Source organism: Manis pentadactyla, chromosome 9 (genome assembly GCF_030020395.1).
Source record: "Manis pentadactyla isolate mManPen7 chromosome 9, mManPen7.hap1, whole genome shotgun sequence".
Lineage (NCBI taxonomy): Eukaryota > Metazoa > Chordata > Mammalia > Pholidota > Manidae > Manis > Manis pentadactyla.
The window spans coordinates 126,496,847-126,519,155 of NC_080027.1; the positions used below are offsets into that span (position 1 = coordinate 126,496,847).

Genomic DNA, 22,309 nt, shown 5'->3' on the forward strand with positions numbered 1-22,309 from the left:
GAGACAGAAAACACACTAGGATCTGGGTTTGAATTCCGAGCTCTGTTACCTACTGACCTGTGAACTTGGACAAGTCAGCTGACTTCTGACTTCTCTGAGCTTCTTTTCTTATATACAAAAGGGTTATTTTGGGAATAAATGTGACGAAGTACATATTTTGGGACATGACAAACACGTGGTATGTTCTAAATCCTCTTCTATAGCTCCTGTGAGATACTGAAATGCTCACTTTATGAGACCAATGAATAAATCCAAAAAAAGGAAAATGCAAGCAGTTTAAAATTCTGGCTTCCATATACATGAATACTTTCCCCCAGGTTATTCTGTGACTGTCCACAGAATAACCTGGGTTACATCTGGATTGAGGTCACAGTGCCCCACTGTGGGCTGTGGGATTGGACATCGTTTTTCTCCTTGTGGGGGACAGTGGTCAGTTTCCCTAATATCAACTTTCAACACTGATTCAACTGTGCCTGATGCATGCCGTTTGGAGCCCAACTCAAAATCTTGTCGAATTCATATTCTGCATTCCTTCAAACTCAAACAGTGAAATTTATGGGTTATCATTTTTGGTAGAAACCCAAGTTCTCTGAAGATAAGTTTAATAAGTTTCCTTGTTTCAAAAATCAGTTTATTAGTTTGTTTCCTTAGAAATGTTTTCAAGTTCATACTTCATAGCTTTTCCCTAGATTGTTTCAGGCTATTAATATCAGTATCAATAGACGTATTTACAAAGGGCCTGAACAAATAGCTCACAAATGAAGAAAGTCCGATGTTCAATGCAGGTATAAAAAGCTAGACCTCATTCTTAATTTTACAAATTCAAATTAAGGACAAAGCATATCAAATTTTCATTAATTAGTGCTGGTCAGAAGAGTCAGACAGTAACAGAAACTACCATTTACTGAATATTTACTCATAGCCAGACACTGAGCTAAACCCTAATGCTGAAATACCTTGTAAGTGGTAAATATTAAGCGCAATCTGACTCTGACTAGAAACCACAGACCCGCTGTTAGCTGGGTCAGAAAATACGAATGTGAAGGCTCCTGGGAAATGTTGTCAAATTGCTTTACAGGAGTTTGCATCAAAATAAACCCTCTCACCACCTGCTTAGAGCCTGCCTTCCAGGGGTTTACCTCTCATGAAGAAAATAATCAGAATGTGAATAAAAATAAATACAGAAGTGCACAAAAGTTAAAAGTGTAAATTAGAAAGTGAAATAAACTATATTATATCCTATTTTGTTGCTCATAACAATGACTATTTTGAGGCATTTTTAATGACCTAGAAAAATGCTCATAATGTGCTATTTTAAGCCAATTAAATATCCCAGACAAGTAGCCCACTTGGTGAACAGTCAGTTGAGAAGCTCCCAATCTCAGGCATAGAGCTTCCAAGTGACATCTTTGTGTCCCACTCTTAAATACACATAAGAGAAAACTTAAGACACCCCAAAATTCTAGGGTTAATATTGACAGTATTCGTGAAACGAGAGTAAGAAACTGTTAAAAAGAGAAAAATTCAGAGAACAAGACCATTTTTGAAAATTAAAATCATATGACAGATAAAAAACTCAATGAAAGGTAAGAAGATAAAATCGAGGAAGTATCCCAGAAAGCTGAATAAAAAAGATAAAGAGATGGAATATAAGGGGGAAAAAAAAAAGGAAAATTGAAGATTCTACTCAGGAACTCCTTCCTGCATTCAAATAGTGAGTGTTTCACAAGTGGGGAAGGGACAGAGAAATTAGGGGAAGGAAAAGAAACTGTCAAAGAAAATATTTAAGAACATTTCCCAGACATGAAAGATTAAAGTTCTCTGACTAGAAGGGCTGCCAAATGCCCAGTTCAGCACATGTGACCTCACCCATACCAACACCATCAAACACTGGGCATAATGAGAAGCAAGCCTCCAGGTAGAAGAAACTAGGTTTGGCCAAAAGGATGAAGCATAGCAACAGCATCCAGCTCCTCAATGGCAGCCCCAGGGGCTAGAGGATAATGGAAAAGGCCTGCAAAATTCTGAGGGAACGTCATCTCCAAACTAGACGTCAGTACTATCAGTTGTATAGGAGGGAAAAATAAAGACATTTCAGTTATGTGGGGGTCTCAACTTTGCCTCCCACCCACCCTCTCTCAGGGAGCTACTGAAGGACGTGCTCCACAAAAAGAAGGAATATAAACCCAAAGAGAGAAATCCAAGGGTCAGTGAGATAGAGTGGGTGAAAGAGCCAAATTCCCACTTTCCACTGTGGGAAGTCCGTAGACAGAATGAAAGCTGAAAACCATAAGCATATCAATTAGACATATTGAGTTAAGAATAAAAACAATAAGTTTAAAAGAGTAAAAATCAGTTGCCTCCAGGGAATGGGAAATCGGAGGTGGAGGTCAGTGTTTTTATTACACGTCTTGGAGAACTACTTGATTCTAGAGGCCATGTGCATAAGGAAGCTTGATAAGAATAAAACATTACATTTAAAAATTAATGTAGATGTTAGTACTCACTGAAAACATTTCCGAAAGGGAGCTGTGCTAGTGTGATCTGAATATATTGCTTTCTGATAATATACCTTTTGGAGAAATAATGCTCAGAGAATCTAGGAGTAGTTGACATATATCCTAAATACCTTCTCCTACAAATAGCAAGTGCTGGGTTTAGTCAGTGGATGTTTGAGACCCTATCAAGTGCCTGAAGAGCTGGAATTCTGGGTTGCTGATGGAAGGGCTTTCCTCAAGCTTAGAGTCAGAAACCAGATGCGGAGGGCAGAACTGTCCTTCCCCGTGCCCTACCGAGGACCTCTGTGTGCTCCTGCAGAGGAGGGTTAGCACCCTTGGACGCAGATGTGGGAGCAGCGGGCCAGGTGCGTGTGCTTTGGAAACCCTGAGAGCTACCTGGAAACCCTCAGTGTGGTGGCGGCAGCACACAGACACGAATTAATCTGGCCTGAAGGACTCTTAACCTGAAAATGCAAATTCATAGGGCTCTCAAGATGTCAGCGCAGAATCCGAGTGTCCTCCAGTGGAACAGTCATTTCACAGCTATTTCAATGTTTAAAGAAGCTGTGTTGAGTACGACGCTCTTACTGTCAGTGTATCTGGTGCTAAGTCGCCGCTTCCTGCCTCACTAAGCCAACAGGATTAGAGGGTCCTGAAGTTGGAGAAAACTCCCCAGACCATCAGCTAGGAGGTCAGGGCTCATGCGGTCCATGGAATAGCTGCTGTTTAGCCGTACATTAAGGTAGTGAGGAGCCTGCAATGAAGCCTCATTTTATACTTTTTAGGACCGAAGTCTCTTTCCCCTGATTTAATCAGTCATGTTATACCACCAGTTTTGAAAAAGAACGCCTGATGGTCCACGGTGAGGGTCCAGTTGAATACTTTTTAGTGAGTCAAGAACTGAAGATCTGGTTATGTTGCACAGATCCACATTATTCTCAATGACTTTATTTCTCAAGGTCAAATAAAGCAGGATGCAAACTATAAGGGATCCATTGCTCTTGAAAGCTGTGTAATCTTCTCAAAAGACTTAAGGTTGAGTCCAAAATTTGTTGAGTAAAAATCTCAAGATATTTGTCAGAAATTGTAGATTTTTGTCAGTTTCACCTTTTTAAAGATGCATTAGCTAAGATTTTAAATCCGCTTTAGGAATTAGTATTTACATACTCTCTTCTGTAAGAAATTCATCAGTTAATTTTTGGTCTACCATATGAAGTGGAAAGTATAAAAAGACAGAGAAGCAGACACGAGTAAGCTATTTTACCTGTTAAGAGAAAGCGCGCTATTGTAGAAAAATACCAAACCAGGAGCCACAAAATCTAGGTTCTATGTCTGCTTTGCTATTTTTTTTGGTAACACCAAGCAAGTCACTTATTTTCCCCATTTAAAAAATGGGATGTAGTGAGGCCAAAATGAGATCATGCTCCATAAAAGTAACTTACAAAGTGTAAAGTACCGTGCAAATGTTTACAAATGGACACATTAAATGTAAGAAACTGGAAAAGTGAACTAGGAGGGAGCTAGCCTTAGGAGTTCTGGCCCTTATAAGAACTACGACTAGGATTCGATTTAGGGGCAGTTTCCAAACATTTTGACCTTGTGCTGTCTCACTGTTGATTCTTACAATTTCACCCTTGTGCTTTATTTCAAAAAGCTCTAGGTTTTTTGGTATGTGTATAATATACCGAATTTTACACCAATTGGCGTATGTATAACAGAGGAGCCCCTGATTCTGATGAAAACACCTGGAGACTAGAATTCTAAAGGTAGACTGTGTAGGCAGTTTAAGCCCTCAGCAGTATGTGTTCAATGAATACAGGTCCTGATGAAGTTCAGCCTGGAGGCTACGTCAGGCCAATTTAGCGCCTTGACATGAGAACTCAACTGCACTCTGAAATCCAAATGGTGCATGTTCCAAGAACTATAGTTGGCTTTGGCAAAAGATACAGCTCAGTTCAGCGTGCCAAGATTTTTATGCTTTCTTTGTTTCTCAAATTTTTCGACAGACCATGGCAATTACCCAGTGAACTTGTCAGCCCGGAACAGTTCACCCAAATTCCACAGGAGAGGCTATTGCAGCCTCGTTTTGGTTTGTACCAACAACTTATTTTCCTTATGTTCTGTCACCAGTCAGCAAAGTAGCAAAACATCCCTATTTTACAGTCTACACTGTGTAATTACTTCCAGACACAACAGGAAGTACGGAAGCTGTGAGCTCTCATCTTCTGGGAAGTTCTAGGAAACCGAACACGTTCATTTCTGCTAAAATGTTAAACACATCCCTGGAAATGTGTAGTGACATCTTTTAAAATCAAAGTGGGAATCTAGATTGACAACAGATAAAGTTCATTAAGTAATTAGCAAACAGGCTCCCTGGGTATTCCAGATTTATTATGTTTTTATGTTTATGGGGACCTTTTTATATTATTTGGAGGGGCAGTTCTGACTAACACAAATCCATTGGAGAAATGAGAGAAATAAAGAATGAAAAGGTAGGGAAAAGACATTTCCTTAAAATTTACCCCATAGTAGCAACATTTAGCCATTTTGGTATATTTTTGTCCATTTTTTCTATGTGTGTTTCTATATAGTTGTGATTATATTGCAATAGTTTTGGATCAGAAATTATATGCAGCTTTTCGTCATCTAACAGCATAGAATACTTGCCGCCCATGCTGTTAAAAAAAATCCTTAAAAACCTATTTTAGAAAATATCTTTCTAATAATAGAAGCAGAAAATTTGAAAAATATATAATGGTATAAGGGAAATAAAACTTATCCATAGTCCTACAACTCAAAGGTAATAATCATTAATACTTCGGCTCCTTTTTCTTGAAATTGGCTGTAGTTTATAGTCACATGTGCACACAGCTGGGGAGGACACCGCGTGCCTTGCAGAGACACATCTGGGAAGTGTGGACTACAAAAGGCAGTGGGAGGCGGGCTCGCTTCGTAGTACCAAGAGGAGCCCTCCGTTTCCCACAGGAGGATGCGATTAGCTCTTCCAGATAATTCCGTGGGCTGGCGGAGAGCTCAGACCCACCACTCAGGGGTCGGCAGGATCTGCATCTGTTCCATTTGATGGGGATAGTTGTTGGACTAGGCGACATCTTCTATGGAGCAGACTGGGGAGAGGAACTTGATTTTGAGCCATTCTAGGTCCTCCTGATTTCACCTGATGTCCAGGCAGCGTGTGATAATAGACCCCAGTGTTAGGCCTTATGCTACAGGGTGAAACCTTTCCTTTCTCTTTGAATGCACTTCCTTTCTTTTTTTTAATTGATGTATCACTAATACACAATTTTATGCTGGTTTCAAATGTACAACACAGTGGTTCAACAGTTACCTGTATTATTAACACCTCACCCCCTCTAATGCGGTTACTATCAATGTAGGAGGATGTTACAGAATCATTGGCTATATCCTCCATGCTGTACTACCGTCCCCGGGGCCAACTTACACTGTGATTGCAAAGTACCGTGCCCCTTTATCCCCCTCATCCTCCCCGCCCACCGGCCCCAACCCCTTCCCCTTGGCAACCACTAGTCACCTCTCAGTGTCTAGGAGTCTAATGCTGTTTTATTCCTTCTGCTTTGCTGTGTCTTCATATTCCACAAATAAGTGAAATCATTTGGTATTTGTCTTTCTCCACCTGTATTCACTTATTTCACTGAGCGTAATACACTCTAGCTCCATGCATGTTGTCAAATGCACTTCTTTTAATAGCTGAAATGATATGTTCTTTTATCCTTTTTATCTTCACTCATCTTAAGCAGTTTCCCATGTGATTAAAGTTTTTTCATAAAAATCATTTTTAATGTTTGCACATAATGTTATATCAATACACTGTAATTTGCTTAACCATTCCCCAAGTTGGCCAGGGCTTTTTCTACAAGTTTAATTCATTCTTTGAATGATCCAAGACTCTTGAATTTTGTATTAGTTTCAATAAATAATAAAACAGCTTGAAAAATTCACATCAATAAGCTATGAAAGAGAAAATAGGTCATTACATTTGAAGTCATGATGTAGTCATTCGTAACAACTGGTACCGGGCTGGGCTCTAAATACAAGTTATTTTTCACTTTTCCCAAAGAGGAGTTGCGATGGCTTATGGAGATATTCAGAAATTTGGACAAAGGGAAAAGGTGCTAATGGAAGGCCACAAATTTGATTCTGGCATTCAGCAGCCGAGACCAATTAATTTTAAGATTCATAGCATCCTTACAGTGAAAACCCTATTCAGCTCAGAAGGGCAGCTTTACCTGTATTGAGAACTAATAGAAATTGTCATAAAAGGGAGGGCACATGAGGACATGGAGTGTGGACTGTGCATGCGTCCAGGAGACGGGAGGTCTGAATTCTAGTATTAGCTTTGCCACTGAACAGCAGTGGGAACTGGTAAGTCACATGACCACTCTCACGGCATTTGTTTTTGTCATTTTAGAGTCAATTTAAAGTCCTCACTACGTGCCGCCACACCTGCAGAAGCAAGCAGTCTGTGTCTTTACGGAGCACAGATGCTAAAGGGCAAGAGGAGCTCGCGAGCCGCCTGTCGGATACCCGCAGGGAAGTCATGGCAGATGCATGACGAGGGAGGCGGGCGGCCCGCCTGACATCCTGTGGCTTCTGGGTCCGTCCAGGTGCCAAATACTGCCCTGTAAAATTCCGCTATGTTTGCTAAAATCAATATCCTGGGTTAGGAAGTCTTACAATTTTAATAGGGCTGAGGTGACGGAAGGGTCACTAAGTGCCCAGGTCTGGGAATGGTAATTGTATCACACAGAAAACAGAACACTGACTGTGACCACAGAAGAGGCATCTGTCCTGTTCTCACCCACTTCTGTAATTATGATGTGGGTTGTTTTGCAAAATCCATGCCAGCGAAGACTTGTCTCCTTCAGTTGTAGGCTTTGTCAGAAAACCACCTTTCTTTCTTTCCCTACATCCACTCCACGTTCTGCAAAATCGTGGCCACACTCTCCCCCGACGCCACTTCTATCCTCCATGTTATTATTGCGCATCTCCATTTGCTGCTTCACCCTCAACGTTAAATATTGACATTTCTTTGGCACTTCTTTAAATTTGGTTTCTTGTATCCATTCAGTCAAACTCTACAACTTTTTCCAAATCATGTTCAGATTTTTCATTCACCTCTGTTCTGATCACTCCTTGCCACATTCTGGTAAACTCTCACTTGGGACCCTCCACTATCTTCCTCATGTGGTTTTATTTTATTTTATTGCTTTTATTTCCCACATCTCTGTCTAATTATTCCCATGAATCTTTACATTACTAGTGCCTATGTGATTTAATTCTTAAAATTCCTTTAATAATTGCCTGTGTCCAGAGTAAATGACTAATTTGGCCTTAATGCAAAACCACAAAGACTGATTAGGTTTTTCCATCCCAGCAGGTTTTCTTTACACACTCTCTCTTTACACACTTTCTCTTTACACACTCTCTCTTTTCACATAATTTTTGTCTCTCAGGCATCAGACCTCTCACTGGTCATTATTTCTCTCTTCTTTTAAGACTCAGAACCCCACATCTTTAATATTTAACTTTGCATTTCCTTAACACCATAATCCTCATGTAAAAGCCTTTCTTCATTTCATATACAAATTTGTTTTGCTCTCGCACTCCATTGTGAAGCCTGAGGACAGTGGCCATTTCTGCAGTGACCACCACCTGGGGGAGCTGACATTCCTCAGGTGACTGTTTCTGTTCTGTCCCTGTCTGTCCTCCGGCTCTAGCTAACTGATCTGAATGGAAGTGGTCATCGTTCAAGATCCTGCTTCTCTGATCATAGGACTGGGGAAAGGGCAGGTTTGTGTATCAGTCTGAGCCATCACAGAGCCCACGCCCTACACCACAGTGGTCGGTCCACTAAGAAACATGTGACCCAAATGGGGCCAGAAGTATATCTCAGAAGTTGAAAGAGAAAAGCCAGTTTTTCCCTTGTATCAAGGAATTGCAAGAGTGAGAGCCTAGACCTGTGATGTGCTACATTTCCCACCAAAGAAATGGTGGAGATGATCTAAGACAGTGGAGAATTCTTTGTTCATTCCTCTTCTTGCCATTCCAGTATTTCATTATTCAACTATTTATTCAATTCTGAGAGCCACCCCAGTGTCCTTTCACTAAATCTCCTCCCCTTGTATTTGTTTCATCTGGTTTGACTTGGGTTCTTTGTTTGCAACTAAGAGAGTCTTCATCATAAAATAAACTATATTTTGAAATCCTTGTAGCATCGATCGGTAAATGGTAACCCCAATACCTTACATCATATCTGGCCAATCATCTTAACTTTAAAAAAGCTATAGAAGAAAATTTTTGTTGCCAAAGCCCTTTAAATTCTCTCCTGAAATTCTTCCTAATTTTCCCCTGCAGCCTTTTGGTTACAACACCTGAAAATCAACACAGATAGAATTTATTTTGTCTTCAAATAAGGTGAACTCTAACCTTCCTAAAGCTACAGACTCTTTTATTTGCTTGTTATTCCTTAAAACAGTAACTTGTTTATTTTACATAACAAGTGTGTAGAGAATACTTATTTTGAGCCTGGTGTTGTGCTAAAAATTCAGCTTATTTGATCTCCCCAACAAACCTCTGAGGTTAGGTACTATTATTATCTTCATTTACTGTGAGGAAACTGAAGCACAGAGAGATTTAGGTCACATAGTTAGTGTGTTAATAGAGTTAGAATAATTCCTAATCTTCATTGTGCATCAGAACAACTAGGGAGTGTGTTAAAAATGCAGTTCTGAACCAGACCAAGAAAAGGTAAGATTACTCTTTAGATTATTTTTACATTTGCCAAAAAATTCTGCTCTCTCATCTTCAGCCTTTAGTGATCTTAAATTTGGTTGAGAATACATCTCATCTTCTTTGATTTTTGTAATAGAATGCAGTTCTGCCACATGTGGCTCTGATATTTAAATTATACTGACCCAGCAAAAATACCAATTATACACTTTTCAGGCATTCACTGCAGATGTTGATCACAAATTGACTGCTACCCAGCGCACTGCACAGGAATCGTGGAAACATATTTGAGGGAGACTTGACCAAAGGGCATGCTTAAGGTTTTTTTTTTATTAAGGTATGATTGACATACACTCTTATGAAGGTTTCACATGAAAAAACAATGTGGTTACTACATTTACCCTTATTATTAAGTCCCCACCCACACCCCAATGCAGTCACTGTCCATCAGTGCAGCAAGTTGCCAGAGATCCACTATGTCCCTTCTCTGTGATACGGTGTTCTCCCTGTGACCCCCACACCATGTGTACTAAACATAGTACCCCTCAATACCCTTCTCCCTCCCTCCCCACCTGCCCTCCTGCACCCCACCCCTTTGGTAACCACTAGTTCATTCTTGGAGTCTGTGAGTCTGCTGCTGTTTTGGTCCTTCAGTCTTGCTTCGTTGTTATACTCCACAAATGAGGGAAATTATTTGGTACTTGTCTTTCTCTGCCTGGCTTATTTCACTGAGCATAATACCCTCTAGCTCCATCCATGTTGTTGCAAACGGCAGGATTTGTTTTCTTCTTATGGCTGAATAATATTCCATTGTGTATATGTACCACCTCTTCTTTATCCATTCATCTACTGATGGACACTTAGGTGGCTTCCATAGCTTGGCTGTTGTAAATAGTGGGCATGCTTAGCGTTTAATCCTTGAGCGTCTCCTACTCTCCCTAAGACAGAATAAACCCCCCACATCCACGTGCTTGGACTTCTCGGTTTGGTTCTCTGTGGAAATGCCTTCACCTTTCTCTCGATTAACCGATGCTTGGCTTACTGCAGCCAGGACTTTGTCCCCACCGGACCTCGGAAGCCAGTGTCACCAGGCCGCCAGCAGCCACCTGGAGATGAGAAGCTCCCCCGAGCCAGTTGGGCTCTGTTCAAACCCTGCTTCCCCCTCCCGGCTCTGGGAGCTTGCTGAGCTCCCCTGGGCGGCTCACCCTTCTGGTCTGTGATATGGGGACGATCACAGTGCCAACATCTCAGGGTGACTGCGAGGGATGGGTGAGGGAATGCTTGTCAGCTGATCAGAACAGTGCACAGAGCATGCATTCAATAGGCCTCCCATCAGAATATAAGCTCCATCAAGGGCAAGTTCAATGTGTTGCTCCTGACTGTGTCCTCTGTGCCTGACGTATAGGAGGTACTCAAATAGAGACAGAATGAATGAACAACCTCCAAATCCAATGGCATTTTCAGGTCTTTCCTTATTTGACTTGACTGTGACAATTGATCGAACACTCACACAGCGGTTACTTTGTGCCAGGCACTGCCCTAAACACGTCACAAATACTGACTCATTAAATTTCATAACAATCCTGTGAGACAGGTACAGTTATTGTGGGCATTCTATAAACGATGAAAGCGAGGAACAGGATGTTCAGAAGCTGCCCAAGCGCACGTGCTAGTAAGGAGCCGAGCTGGCACGGGGCTCGCGCTCCGGTTTCCCGTCTCTGCCTGTAGCTGTGTCGCCACCAGCAGGCCCTCCTCCTGGAACGTCCCTTCCAGCGGCTTCCATGGAAACACCCTCTTTTAAGCTCTGACTCCCCCTCCAGCGGTCCTTTGCCTTCTGCTCCTCTCTAAAGCAGAGACGACACTTCCCAGAACGCTGCCTTTATTCACTTTACACGCTCCCCACTTGACGGCTTCCATTTCCACGCTTACTCTGATGATTCCCAGATCCATCTCCTGGTCCCAGACAGTCCCCCTAAGGCTCAGGCTCGTGTGTCCAGTGGCTCACTGGAACCCACTCACATTCAACAGAGATGAAGTAATAATTTATTTTTTCCCCCCAAACACGCATTTTTTTCCGTTTAACTCACTGTCTTAGAAAGTGGTACCGCCACCCGCCCATCACTGAAACCAGAAATCTCAGAATCACCTGTAGCTCAGCTCTCTCCTCCCTCCCCGACCAGCCAGCATCCACGCCTACTTGATCGTCCCTCCTAAGCAGCTCTCAACTCTCAGAACCATTTCTTTGGTTTTGATTCTCCTACGTGGCCTGTAGCTTCCTGTTTGCACTGCCTCCTAACGCGTGAGGCTTTAATCCTCCTCCCTCACTGCTACTAGAGTTACTTTAAAAAAAAGCCAAAAACCTCATGACATCCCTTTCCTGATTAAACTCTAATGATTCCCTTTCCCTAGAGAAGAGTTGAATTCCTTGACACGAGGTGCGCGGCCTTGCACAAGCCGCCCCGCTCTGGTCTCATCAGCTGCCCCTCTCTCCCTTGAAAACCACTTGCTCTAGCAATTCCGAGCCCCTTGCAGTCCTCCGGAGAGCTCTGTGCTCTCCCCAAGTCCTGCTTTCCCGGGGTCTCTCTCTGAACTGTTCTTTTCCCAGCTGTCTCCCTGGTCACTTCTCCTACTGCAAGAATCAGATGTCCAGAAAATTATCAAATCGAATGCATAACACAGAAGAAGCCATCACTTAACAGACTGTAGCCCCCCTTCCACAATTTCCCCTTCCTCCCTGGTAAAATTATTTGTGCTACTGTAGAACCTATTTATATTTCTTTTAGTTTACTGATCACAGTGAACATGTATTTATATTTAAAATACAAACCACTTTTAAATTAAATTTTACATAAGCCCACTTATACCTTTTATGTTGTTCATTGTAGTCTTTATTTAAAAAATAGTAAGAATCAATTTAAAAAAATCCCGCAATCTTATCCCCAAGTCACATTGGTATTTTGCTTGTTCTCCTTGTATTTAGGCCCCCTTCCAGGTCCAGTTCTGTTTCCTATATTTACAGTATTATGCTCCATAGCATCTTATACTCTCCCTTCTGCTGATAAGGTCACGCGTGTTCTTCTAGTTTGCTTCTGTCTCACTTGTTTCTCATTTACCTCCTCTCCCTCTCATCCTTTCCACTGAGAAACCAGTGACCACAGCTTGACATCTTGTGTACATCTTTCCACACCTTTCTCCAGTTCAATCTGTTGCCTTTGGGCAGGCGGAAGGGAAGGTCTTGTTATTTGTCTTACAAAAATGAGAGTATATAACACACGTGTCTTTTCCTATTGCTTTTCTCATTTAACAATGCATGGAGACCTCTCCAGGCTAACAAGCAGCTCTAACTCATGCTTTCAGCTGCCTAATATCACAGGGGAAGGAAGGGAGCACAATTTATTCAGCCATTCCTGTGCTGAAGGCATCCAGGTTATTTCCAGTTCTGTGTCACTACACACACTGGGGCAACAGGCAGTCTCCACTATGCCAATCCTTGTATACAAATGCTTTTGTTTCTGTGGGGTTTAGTTCCCCAAATGGGAACTGTTCATAGAAGGTAGCTTGGAGCATGATCTATAAATAAATAAAAGCACACAGCATAGGCCTTATATTCAGAGAAGTTCAGTAAATGATCATAGTGATAAGGATATTTGACTGTGTGGTTACCTAGCAGCCTTTTGATGGGAAAAGATATGTTTCCCAGCAACTAGCAAGTATACATCATTGAATGAGAATTTGTAAGCAAAGTACAGAAGACAGAACCTGGCACATAGCAACTGATAATCATTGCAGCAAAGCATGTTTCCTGTTGTATTTGCTAGGCCCTCTTAGACTGGAAGAGGACCAGGGTCATTTGAAACCCTTTTACTGAATACTGAGTCCCTGACCTTATGACCTAATCAAATTGCAAGATACTTTCCACAAACCTCAGCTTTGGAAGATCTCACCAATTGCATTATCTTGAACCTGATGACTTAAAAGAGTCATGAAGGTGTGTATCAAGGCAGCATGTGAGAAAGAGCATCACATCAGGAATCAGAGCACTCGTCCCTGGTCCTGCCTACCTGTCAGCATGCGATACTTTAATCAAGCCTCAAAATCCTCATGAATGAAATAAAGCTAATAATACTCATGCTGCCTACTTTGCAGTATTATAGCGAGGAACTAATGGCATTTGTAAATGAATACGCTTGGAGAGAGCTATACATTTGTTAGCATTGTTAATATTATTCTGATTCTTGAGTAGGCAACCTACTTATATGGTGGCACCTTTCCTGTTCTTTGTATGGCCAGGAAAGAACACATTACCACTTGAAAGAAGATTGATCTTGTAGCAGTCATGACGTGCACTATGAAAGTACAAAACAATCAATATAAAAATAACAGCCTAGATGTCAGCCATTGACTCTATCCACAGACATTGTTCAATGGACTTCTACAACATTGAAAATATTTGTAAAGCTGCCTTAGTTTTTAATATCTCACAGAAAAATGAGAATAAAATAATAGAGTATGGTTTCCCCCTTACCTTTCCCTTAAGCTTCTATTTTTAGCTCCTCTACAGTATCAGATGTAATATCCTGGGGTTCTTTCCCTAGTCCTGGCTCCTGCCCACAAAATACACATAGGCTACAGGAATCAGCTACCCCTGAGATGCTATTTCTGTTATTTTTTCTGTGACTAATACATCGCGAAATTGGTACCTCTGTAGATAAACAGTCCATGTATATTAGGGGTGGGTATGTCTCTGGGTGGAGTAGTACAAACGCCTCACGCACTCAAGGGACCATTCTTTTCAGAAGCATGACACGTTTTGAGCATTCCCTGTTGGTAGGAGAGAGTCTTGGCAGAAGGAGTTCCAGAAATCTCTGCCAGTTGAAGTGTGGCAGTTGGTTCCTTCCAGCTGTTCTTAAAGGTATTTGCTTTGCAGGGATTCAAAAGTGGCTCAGAGCTATGGCTTACGATTTTCATGCTGAGCGGTTTCTGTTTTGATCCTTCCCTTTGGAAAACAGAGAAAAAGGGAGGTTTATCCAGTTGTGAAGGGTTTATGAAGTTTCTGTAGAATGAGGTCTGAATTTTCCCAAATGTCAGTAGCTGGCAAAATCAGTGGGGAAAAAGTCATCATGTGCGAAGCATACAGTTACATCAATTGTTATTAGTAATGCTTTACCTTCCAACCGGTGGTGACAGCATCAGTTAGAGGACCCAAGAAAAGAAGGGCAGGGATTCACTGGAGTGATTTCAAGTTTCAGGCTCTTTCAGGGTAGGTAGAAGTCACCCTTTGGGGTTTGCTCACATGCATCTGTGGAAGGAAAAGGAGAAAGAGAAAAAACTATTGAGATTGAAATTGCCTCTATTTAAAATCTTTTTTCTGTCTAAACCCTTTTTTCAAAAGGGAGATAATTGTTGTTGATCATTTTACATTACTTTAAAAGGCTAAATGTATTAAGATTTTAAACATTTAACAAGTAACATGGAAATGCAGCAAATAAAAATACTGGGACATATTCCATATTCTCCTTGCTTCATCAAGACATGGGGAAGAATGTGATTTTCATTTTCTTTTAGAGAAAAGTGAATTTACAAAACCAGTATATGACAGGAGTGATTATACACATTACAGAAAGGCTCTTAAATTTTCAAAGCACAATATAGATTTCATGTGAACAGCAAGTTTCTTGGCATATAAAAATAGTGCACATTGTTTAATATACAGAGAACTGTATTTAATTAGGAACTCATCTATTGCACAAAATACTCCTTTCTCATAAATAGAATTAAAATTTGAGTGACCTACTCTTAATTTTATACCTATGTAATATTACATGAAATAAAGAATAAGCAATTACTAAGGGAAGGGAAACTATTGTCTTATTTTTTTTTCATAAATCAGAGAAGAAAATTTTTTCTTCAGTTATTTAGAATACAGGCAAACAAGTAACTTATAAAATGAGTACCATCTAAGCAGCCTGAATTTACTCTTGTAATGAATTTACTTCTTGTGATGAAGGCTACTTGAAAGTGGAATTGAGTGTTGGCACTGAGCTAACCTTGGGACATTTTATATATATATATATCACACATATATAGGATATATATATAGTGAAAAAATTCTCACTATGCTTGAATTTTTAAAAGGTTATGACCCAAGTGGAAATTTTTGATTGTTGAAAACTCTTCATTGAATTTTCTTATTAATACAAATGCATGGACTCCAATAGTTTTAGCTTCTGAAATTATGTAGATAGTAGTATTGAAAACTAATAAGATTAATTGTAACAAACCTATCATATAATGTAAAATGTTGATAATGGAGGAAACTGGATGCAGGATATATGTAAACTCTAGGTAGTAGCTTCCCAATTTTTCTGCAAATTTAAAATTATTCTTAAAAAATAAAGCTTATTTAAAAATAAATTAACAAGAATAAAACTCCTGTTTTATTCAATCTCCTTATTGTAGGATTGTTTCCATTATCTGTAAGATGTAAGTATTCAGAGGTAAAACAAATACTAAAATATTCCTATATTTTCCTTTTGAAAATGTCATATTACTTAATTTTTTGAGCTATTTCCAGATTTCTGTCCAGACTACTATTTAATATTTGGCTTATTAGTACCTAACAAAAACTGTACAATATAGATTTTTATTTCTTCTGTAAGGCAAAAACACATGGAAAATTGCTTGCCCTGTGTTATCTCTAATACATTTAACCAGTTTTATTTACTTTAAAAATTTAAGATTTCATATTTAAGAGATTTAGCATATATTACAATTAGTTATGTTAAGCTAAGGACTAATAAATAGCAGATCTTTGGAACTATTATATATATGATACAATAAAAATTTTACAATAGCTGATAATGTGAAAATTTTTCTTAACTTGAACTGGTATTTTAAATTTTATATAAAAATTATTCATCTTATTACCCTAAGTTTATCCTTTTAGCTGTCCTATACTTTAATATTAGAAAATTTTTTTTTACCCCATTGAAGACTGTAACAAATATATTCTAGTAGTCTAAACAGTGCTTAGAAATACTGGTGCTTAGTACTATTTCTATGATTACTTTGATGGCATTTTCTGAGTTTAATTTTTTCATTACCCAGTTGTCTTTCAGAGACTGGCATATTGATTTTTCTAACTAATATTCTCTGTACCTGGCTTGGAATTTTTATTTTCTCTTCCTAAAGAATTGACTAACGCAGCCACGGTTAAGTGATGAGCTGGTATGTTATCTTACAAATGCTCAAGGTACAGCTTCTAATGCTGAAAAATAGAAAAATAAATTGACCTTGATGAAGTGTGTCTTCTTTTGTCTGTTCCCAGGAAAGTTTATTTCAGGTATTTCTACTGCTGAAATGATTAGTGCTAACAGCTTTTTCTCTCCATTTTATTTTACAGGGTCTCTTCATCTTCCTGATATATGGGGTATACAACACAGAGGTAAGTCTGCTTGGAGTATCTCAAGGTTGACAGAGTGAATGAGAGAAATGACAGGTTTCTTATCTTGATAACTGAGGGACAAAGTTGGCTTTTCATATGAGTGTCCTATTGCCCTTCACACTTGGACTAGCTCATATGCATCCCAGCTCACCATTAAACACTGACACCCTGAATAAAGGGACAGCCTCATTTCTCATAGGTATTGACTAATATTTTACTACTGCCTTAAGTTTTTGAATTTTCAGTCTTTCTTTTAACACTTAGATGTACTTGACAATATTAACATTTCATAGTTTAAGTGGCAGAATGCTTATATGTAGTTGCATGGAGTTAGAAAAATATTATTTCATATCTCACAATGCTCATTAAATATTGTCTTTAAAGTTTTTGAACAGACTCAGGCCTGTAAGGATTAGTTAATAATCTTTATGGTTTTAATTGTGAAATTTCTCAGGGAAGTCATTTATCATTTAATTACAAGGAGTTATTTAGCTAGAAATATTGAGAAAACTGGCTTGTAATTTCATTAAGAAAATATGCTATGTAAATAAGTTATTGTCACTGGTTCTAGTTCTTTTATGAAAAAGTGTGATTTATACATACTCTTTATTAGAAAAGTTGCTGGTTTAGATTTTTGCATGCTTAACATGGACGTGAGTGCCTTGTGTGCATTTGGCACTGAATAACTATGTTTGATTTTTGTTGACCTAGCTCTCATTTCAAGATTTTATTTTGTAATTTTCCCTTAGGAGAAAAATTAATAATTTTGTATGTGTTTCTGAGTATTCTATATTGGGGGAGGGCAGAGTGGATCCTGGCAGAGTTCTTAGAAGTCAATTTTTGATAAATAATATAAGGGGCCAGGCAGCATTATAAACGGCAAACGCGCTCATTAGCCAGACAGAGAAGGCATGTGGGCATTTAAACAGCATCTGATGATGGTGAATTATGTGTGTGGGCGTGTTTTATAGGGAGGCTGCACCTGGATTACACGCGGTTTCCTTTTCCAGTAGCCTTCAGGTAGGTTGGCAGTAAGACAACTTTTTTTTTGCAACGGTACCTCTATTGCGGTTTCCAAGTAGATTCCTCCGATAAATGCAAAAGGATACGCGCCCATTATTAAAGTTCTCTCAAACTAAGAGGGATAACAGAAACAATCTTTTTAAATAAACGTTGAGCATTTGACGTTGAATGCTTTTATGTATAACGAAAGGGTCCTAAGTGACCCACTTCTGGATTTGGATTTGATTTAATACCCAGACTGCAAACTGCAAAGCAGAGAGCGCCCCAAGCGCCGGGCCTCAGTTTCCCCACCCGGCCCCCCTCCAGCTCCCCGCCACGCTGCGGAACCGGCCCGCGCAACTTCCCGCCTGGACTTCCCCCTGCCAGCGTCTTTCCCCCAGAAGCCCTCGCCCACGCCCGCCCCCTTCGGGGCGGTCCACCAATCACGCCCTCCCCGCTCCGAGGCCGCCTCTTAGAGGGGCTCCGAGTCCCCGCCCCTCGGCCCCCGTGCCGCCCCTCCGCCCAACCGCCCGGTGACTGACAGGCAGGCCGGGCGGAAGCTGTGGCGCAGGCGCCGTGGCTCCGTGGAGCTCGCCTCCGGCCGGCTCGAGGAGTTCCCGGCAGACACCGCGCCGCGGCTGCGCAGGACGGGAGAGCCTTTTAATTCCATTGTGGAGAGGACGGCGTTATTTTTATTAACTGGAGGCGACGGCGGCGTCGGCGTCGGCGGCGGGACCCGTGAGTGTGGCCGGCGGGCCGGCGGGCCGGGCGGGCGGGGGAGGCCCGGGCGGCCGCGGGGCGCGCGCCAGGCGGCGGCGGGGAGGGGCGCGCGGGCGCGGGCGGGCGGGCGGCGGGGCCCCCGCGAGCCTCCTCCCCCTCTCCCCTCTCCGCAGCCGGGCTCCCGCGGGGCATGAAAGTCGGCGGCGGCTTCCTGAGCGGCGGCCCCGGCAGCAGCGGCGCCGGCGGCGGCGGGCGCGCGGCCATGGAGCCCAGCTTCCCCCAGGGTCTGGTCATGTTCAACCACCGGCTGCCCCCGGTCGCCAGCTTCGCCCGGCCGGCCGGCCCGGCCGCGCCCCCTGCGCAGTGCGTGCTCGCCGCCTCCGCGCCCGCGGCCCCGGCCGAGCCCCCGCCGGCCCCGGACGTGACTTTCAAGAAGGAGCCGGCGGCGCCGGCCGCGGCCTTCCCCGCGCACAGGGCCTCCTGGGGCTTCCTGCAGTCGCTGGTCAGCATCAAGCAGGAGAAGCCCGCGGACCCCGAGGAGCCGCCGCCCCACTACGGGGGGCTGTTCGCGGGCGCGGACGGGCGGCCCCCGGGCCTGGGCGGCGAGGCGGGCGGCGCCGGCGTCGTGCAGGACCTCGGCGCCCTGCACCAGCACGGCCCGCAGCCGGCCCCGCACGCCCGCGACGTGCTGCTCGGCGGCAGGGCCGGCGACCACCGCGGCAGCGAGGAGCCAAAGCAGGACGCCCACGTCAAGAAGGCGAAGAGGCCAAAGCCGGAATCTCAGGGAATCAAAGCCAAGAGGAAGCCGAGCGCGTCTTCCAGACCTCCGCTGGTGGGAGATGGCGAGGGCGCCGTGCTCTCCCCGAGTCAGAAACCTCATATCTGCGATCACTGCAGCGCTGCTTTCAGAAGCTCCTACCACCTGCGGAGACACGTCCTCATCCACACGGGGGAGAGGCCTTTCCAGTGCAGCCAGTGTAGTATGGGCTTCATTCAGAAATACCTGCTGCAGAGACACGAGAAGATCCACAGCAGAGAGAAGCCATTCGGGTGCGACCAGTGCAGCATGAAGTTCATTCAGAAGTACCATATGGAGAGACACAAGAGGACACATAGTGGAGAAAAGCCATATAAGTGCGACACTTGCCAACAGTATTTTTCAAGGACCGACAGACTGTTGAAGCACAGGCGCACGTGCGGCGAAGCCTTGGCCAAAGGAGCCGCCGGTGCAGAGCCTGGGCCCTCAAACCACAACAATATGGGTGATCTGGCTGTGTTGTCTCAGGGAAATACAAGTTCTTCAAGGAGAAAAGCGAAGTCAAAAAGCATAGCTATGGAAAATAAGGAACATAAGATTGGTAAAGCAAATGAGTCACAAATTCCAAATAGTATAAACGTGCCGAGTTACTCTGTAGAAATGCCCACCGTGTCTTCTAGCGGAGGCATAATTGGCCCGGGCATGGAAGAACTACAGAAAAGGGTGCCAAAACTGATCTTTAAGAAAGGAAGCAGAAAGAGTACAGATAAAAACTACCTTAATTTTGTGTCCCCGTTACCAGACATCATTGGACAGAAGTCCTTGTCTGGGAAAGTGGGCGGCTCCCTTGGCATAGGGTCGAATAACAGTGTGGAGACCATTAGTCTTCTCCAAAGTACAAGTGGCAAACAAGGTCCGATAAGTAGCAATTACGATGATGCCATGCAGTTTTCAAAGAAAAGAAGGTATTTGCCGACAGCCAGCAGCAATAGTGCCTTTTCTGTAAATGTAGGACACATGGTCTCCCAGCAGTCTGTCATCCAGTCTGCAGGTGTCAGTGTTCTGGACAGTGAGGCCCCACTGTCACTTATTGACTCCTCAGCACTCAATGCTGAGATTAAGTCTTGTCATGACAAGTCTGGAATTCCTGATGAGGTCTTGCAAAGCATTCTGGATCAATACTCCAGTAAATCAGAGAGCCAGAAAGAGGATCCTTTCAGTATAACAGAACCACGTGTGGATTTACACACCTCAGGAGAACACTCAGACTTGGTTCAAGAAGAAAATTTGAGCCCAGGCACTCAGACCCCCTCGAGTGATAAGGCAAGCGTGTTGCAAGAATGCTCCAAATACCTCCAGCAGGCTTTTGAAAAATCCACGAATGCAGGTTTTGCTCTTGGACACGGTTTCCAGTTTGTCAGTTTGTCTTCACCGCTCTACAACCACACTTTGTTTCCAGAAAAACAGATATACACTACATCTCCCCTGGAGTGTGGTTTCGGCCCGTCTGTCACCTCAGTGTTGCCGTCTTCACTGCCAAAGCCTCCCTTCGGGATGTTGTTTGGATCTCAGCCGGGTCTTTACTTATCTGCTCTGGATGCCACCCACCAGCAGCTGACACCTTCCCAGGAGCTGGATGACCTGATCGATTCTCAGAAGAATTTAGAGACTTCGTCAGCCTTCCAGTCCTCATCTCAGAAACTGACTAGCCAAAAGGAACAACAGAAGAACTTGGAGTCCTCAGCAAGCTTTCAGATCCCGTCTCAGGAGCTGGCTAGCCAGATAGATCCTCAGAAAGACATAGAGCCTAGAACAACGTACCAGATCGAGAACTTTGCACAAGCGTTTGGTTCTCAGTTTAAGTCGGGCAGCAGGGTGCCAATGACCTTTATCACTAACTCTAACGGAGAAGTGGACCATAGAGTAAGGACTTCAGTGTCAGATTTCTCAGGGTATACAAACATGATGTCTGATGTAAGTGAGCCATGTAGTGCAAGAGTAAAGACGCCCACCAGCCAGAGTTACAGGTAAGGTCCCCAGAGTGACCAGGCTGGGGGTCTTCTAATGTAATTTTGTTTTATGTTGAGAACACTGCCATTGGAATGTTTATACACGATCCTATTAAGAATAATGTAATGCCCTTTCAATGCAACTTTTCATATTTAGTTTTTTTGTTAGTGTGATTTTAGCTCTGTTTGTATTATGATTTTTAATCAAAATCGATAGATTAAAAATAGTTTGACATTCAAAGTGACAATGTTTAGCAATCAGATTTACATGTATAGGTCATCAGGGAATAGCCCAAAAGTTTTAAATGCAAAAAAAAAAAAAAAAAAAAAGGAAAAGAAAAACCCTACAAAAAAACAAAACAAAACAAAAAACACAAAAAAATACTTTGTTGCTAGGATTAAGGTTATTCTAATTGCTTTACTCTCAGGAAACTAATAACGCATGGGAATTCTGTACGTTATCACTGTAATGGGATATCCAACTTACAGGTAGTATGATGTACGTTTCGTCATTTGAGTAAGGGATCGAAAACATTTCAAACTGCTCTGTCTGGGCTGATAGGATAATACATTTCATCATTTAAGTAAGGGATCAAAAACATTTCAAATTGCTGTCTCCATCTGGGCTGATCCAAAATTCTGAGATGATGGCTACCTACATTTTGTTGCAGCTTTTAAATGTACTCTGAACTTCCAGACCACATTCATTCTAGCCTGGTAGAACAAATATTCTTGGATCTTTGATCAAAGCCTGGAATGATAGCTTTAATAAAAGAAGAAAAAAAAAGCACCCTCTTCTTACCCCAACTGCAACAAGGCTGTAGTCCATCAGGAGTCTCCTGACATCTAGCACGGTGTCTAAGCCCAAGTGGGTGACTGGTTCTAGTATTATAACCCAAGTTGGAATTACATAATTCTTGGAAATTTGGGGTATGCATTATTTATTATACATGGCCTAAAGACATTGTTCTCTTGTCTGTGTTACTACATGTCACCCACACTTGTTTTTTTGTTCTTGACCTATCCTTTTTCTAGAGTTCTAGGCTTTCCTGTTCCCTCTTCTCCCTATATTGACAGTTTCAATTTTAGAACGGCTTACATTCCACTAGGT

General features: G+C 42.3%; 1 protein-coding gene across 2 annotated transcripts; it reads left to right on the forward strand.

The window, feature by feature from the left end:
* Positions 1-18,222: 18,222 nt before the first annotated feature.
* Positions 18,223-21,540, forward strand: ZNF281 (zinc finger protein 281). Of its 2 annotated transcripts, none has more exons than XM_057508146.1 (2): positions 18,223-18,456; positions 18,606-21,540. In XM_057508146.1, exon 2 carries the CDS (start codon positions 18,623-18,625, stop codon positions 21,218-21,220), a length of 2,598 nt encoding a protein of 865 aa, XP_057364129.1. In that variant the 5' UTR covers positions 18,223-18,456; positions 18,606-18,622; the 3' UTR covers positions 21,221-21,540. The 2 variants fall into 2 exon arrangements, with proteins under 2 accessions (XP_057364129.1, XP_036765355.2); XM_036909460.2 differs by having other exon boundaries at positions 18,223-18,450.
* Positions 21,541-22,309: the final 769 nt, after the last annotated feature.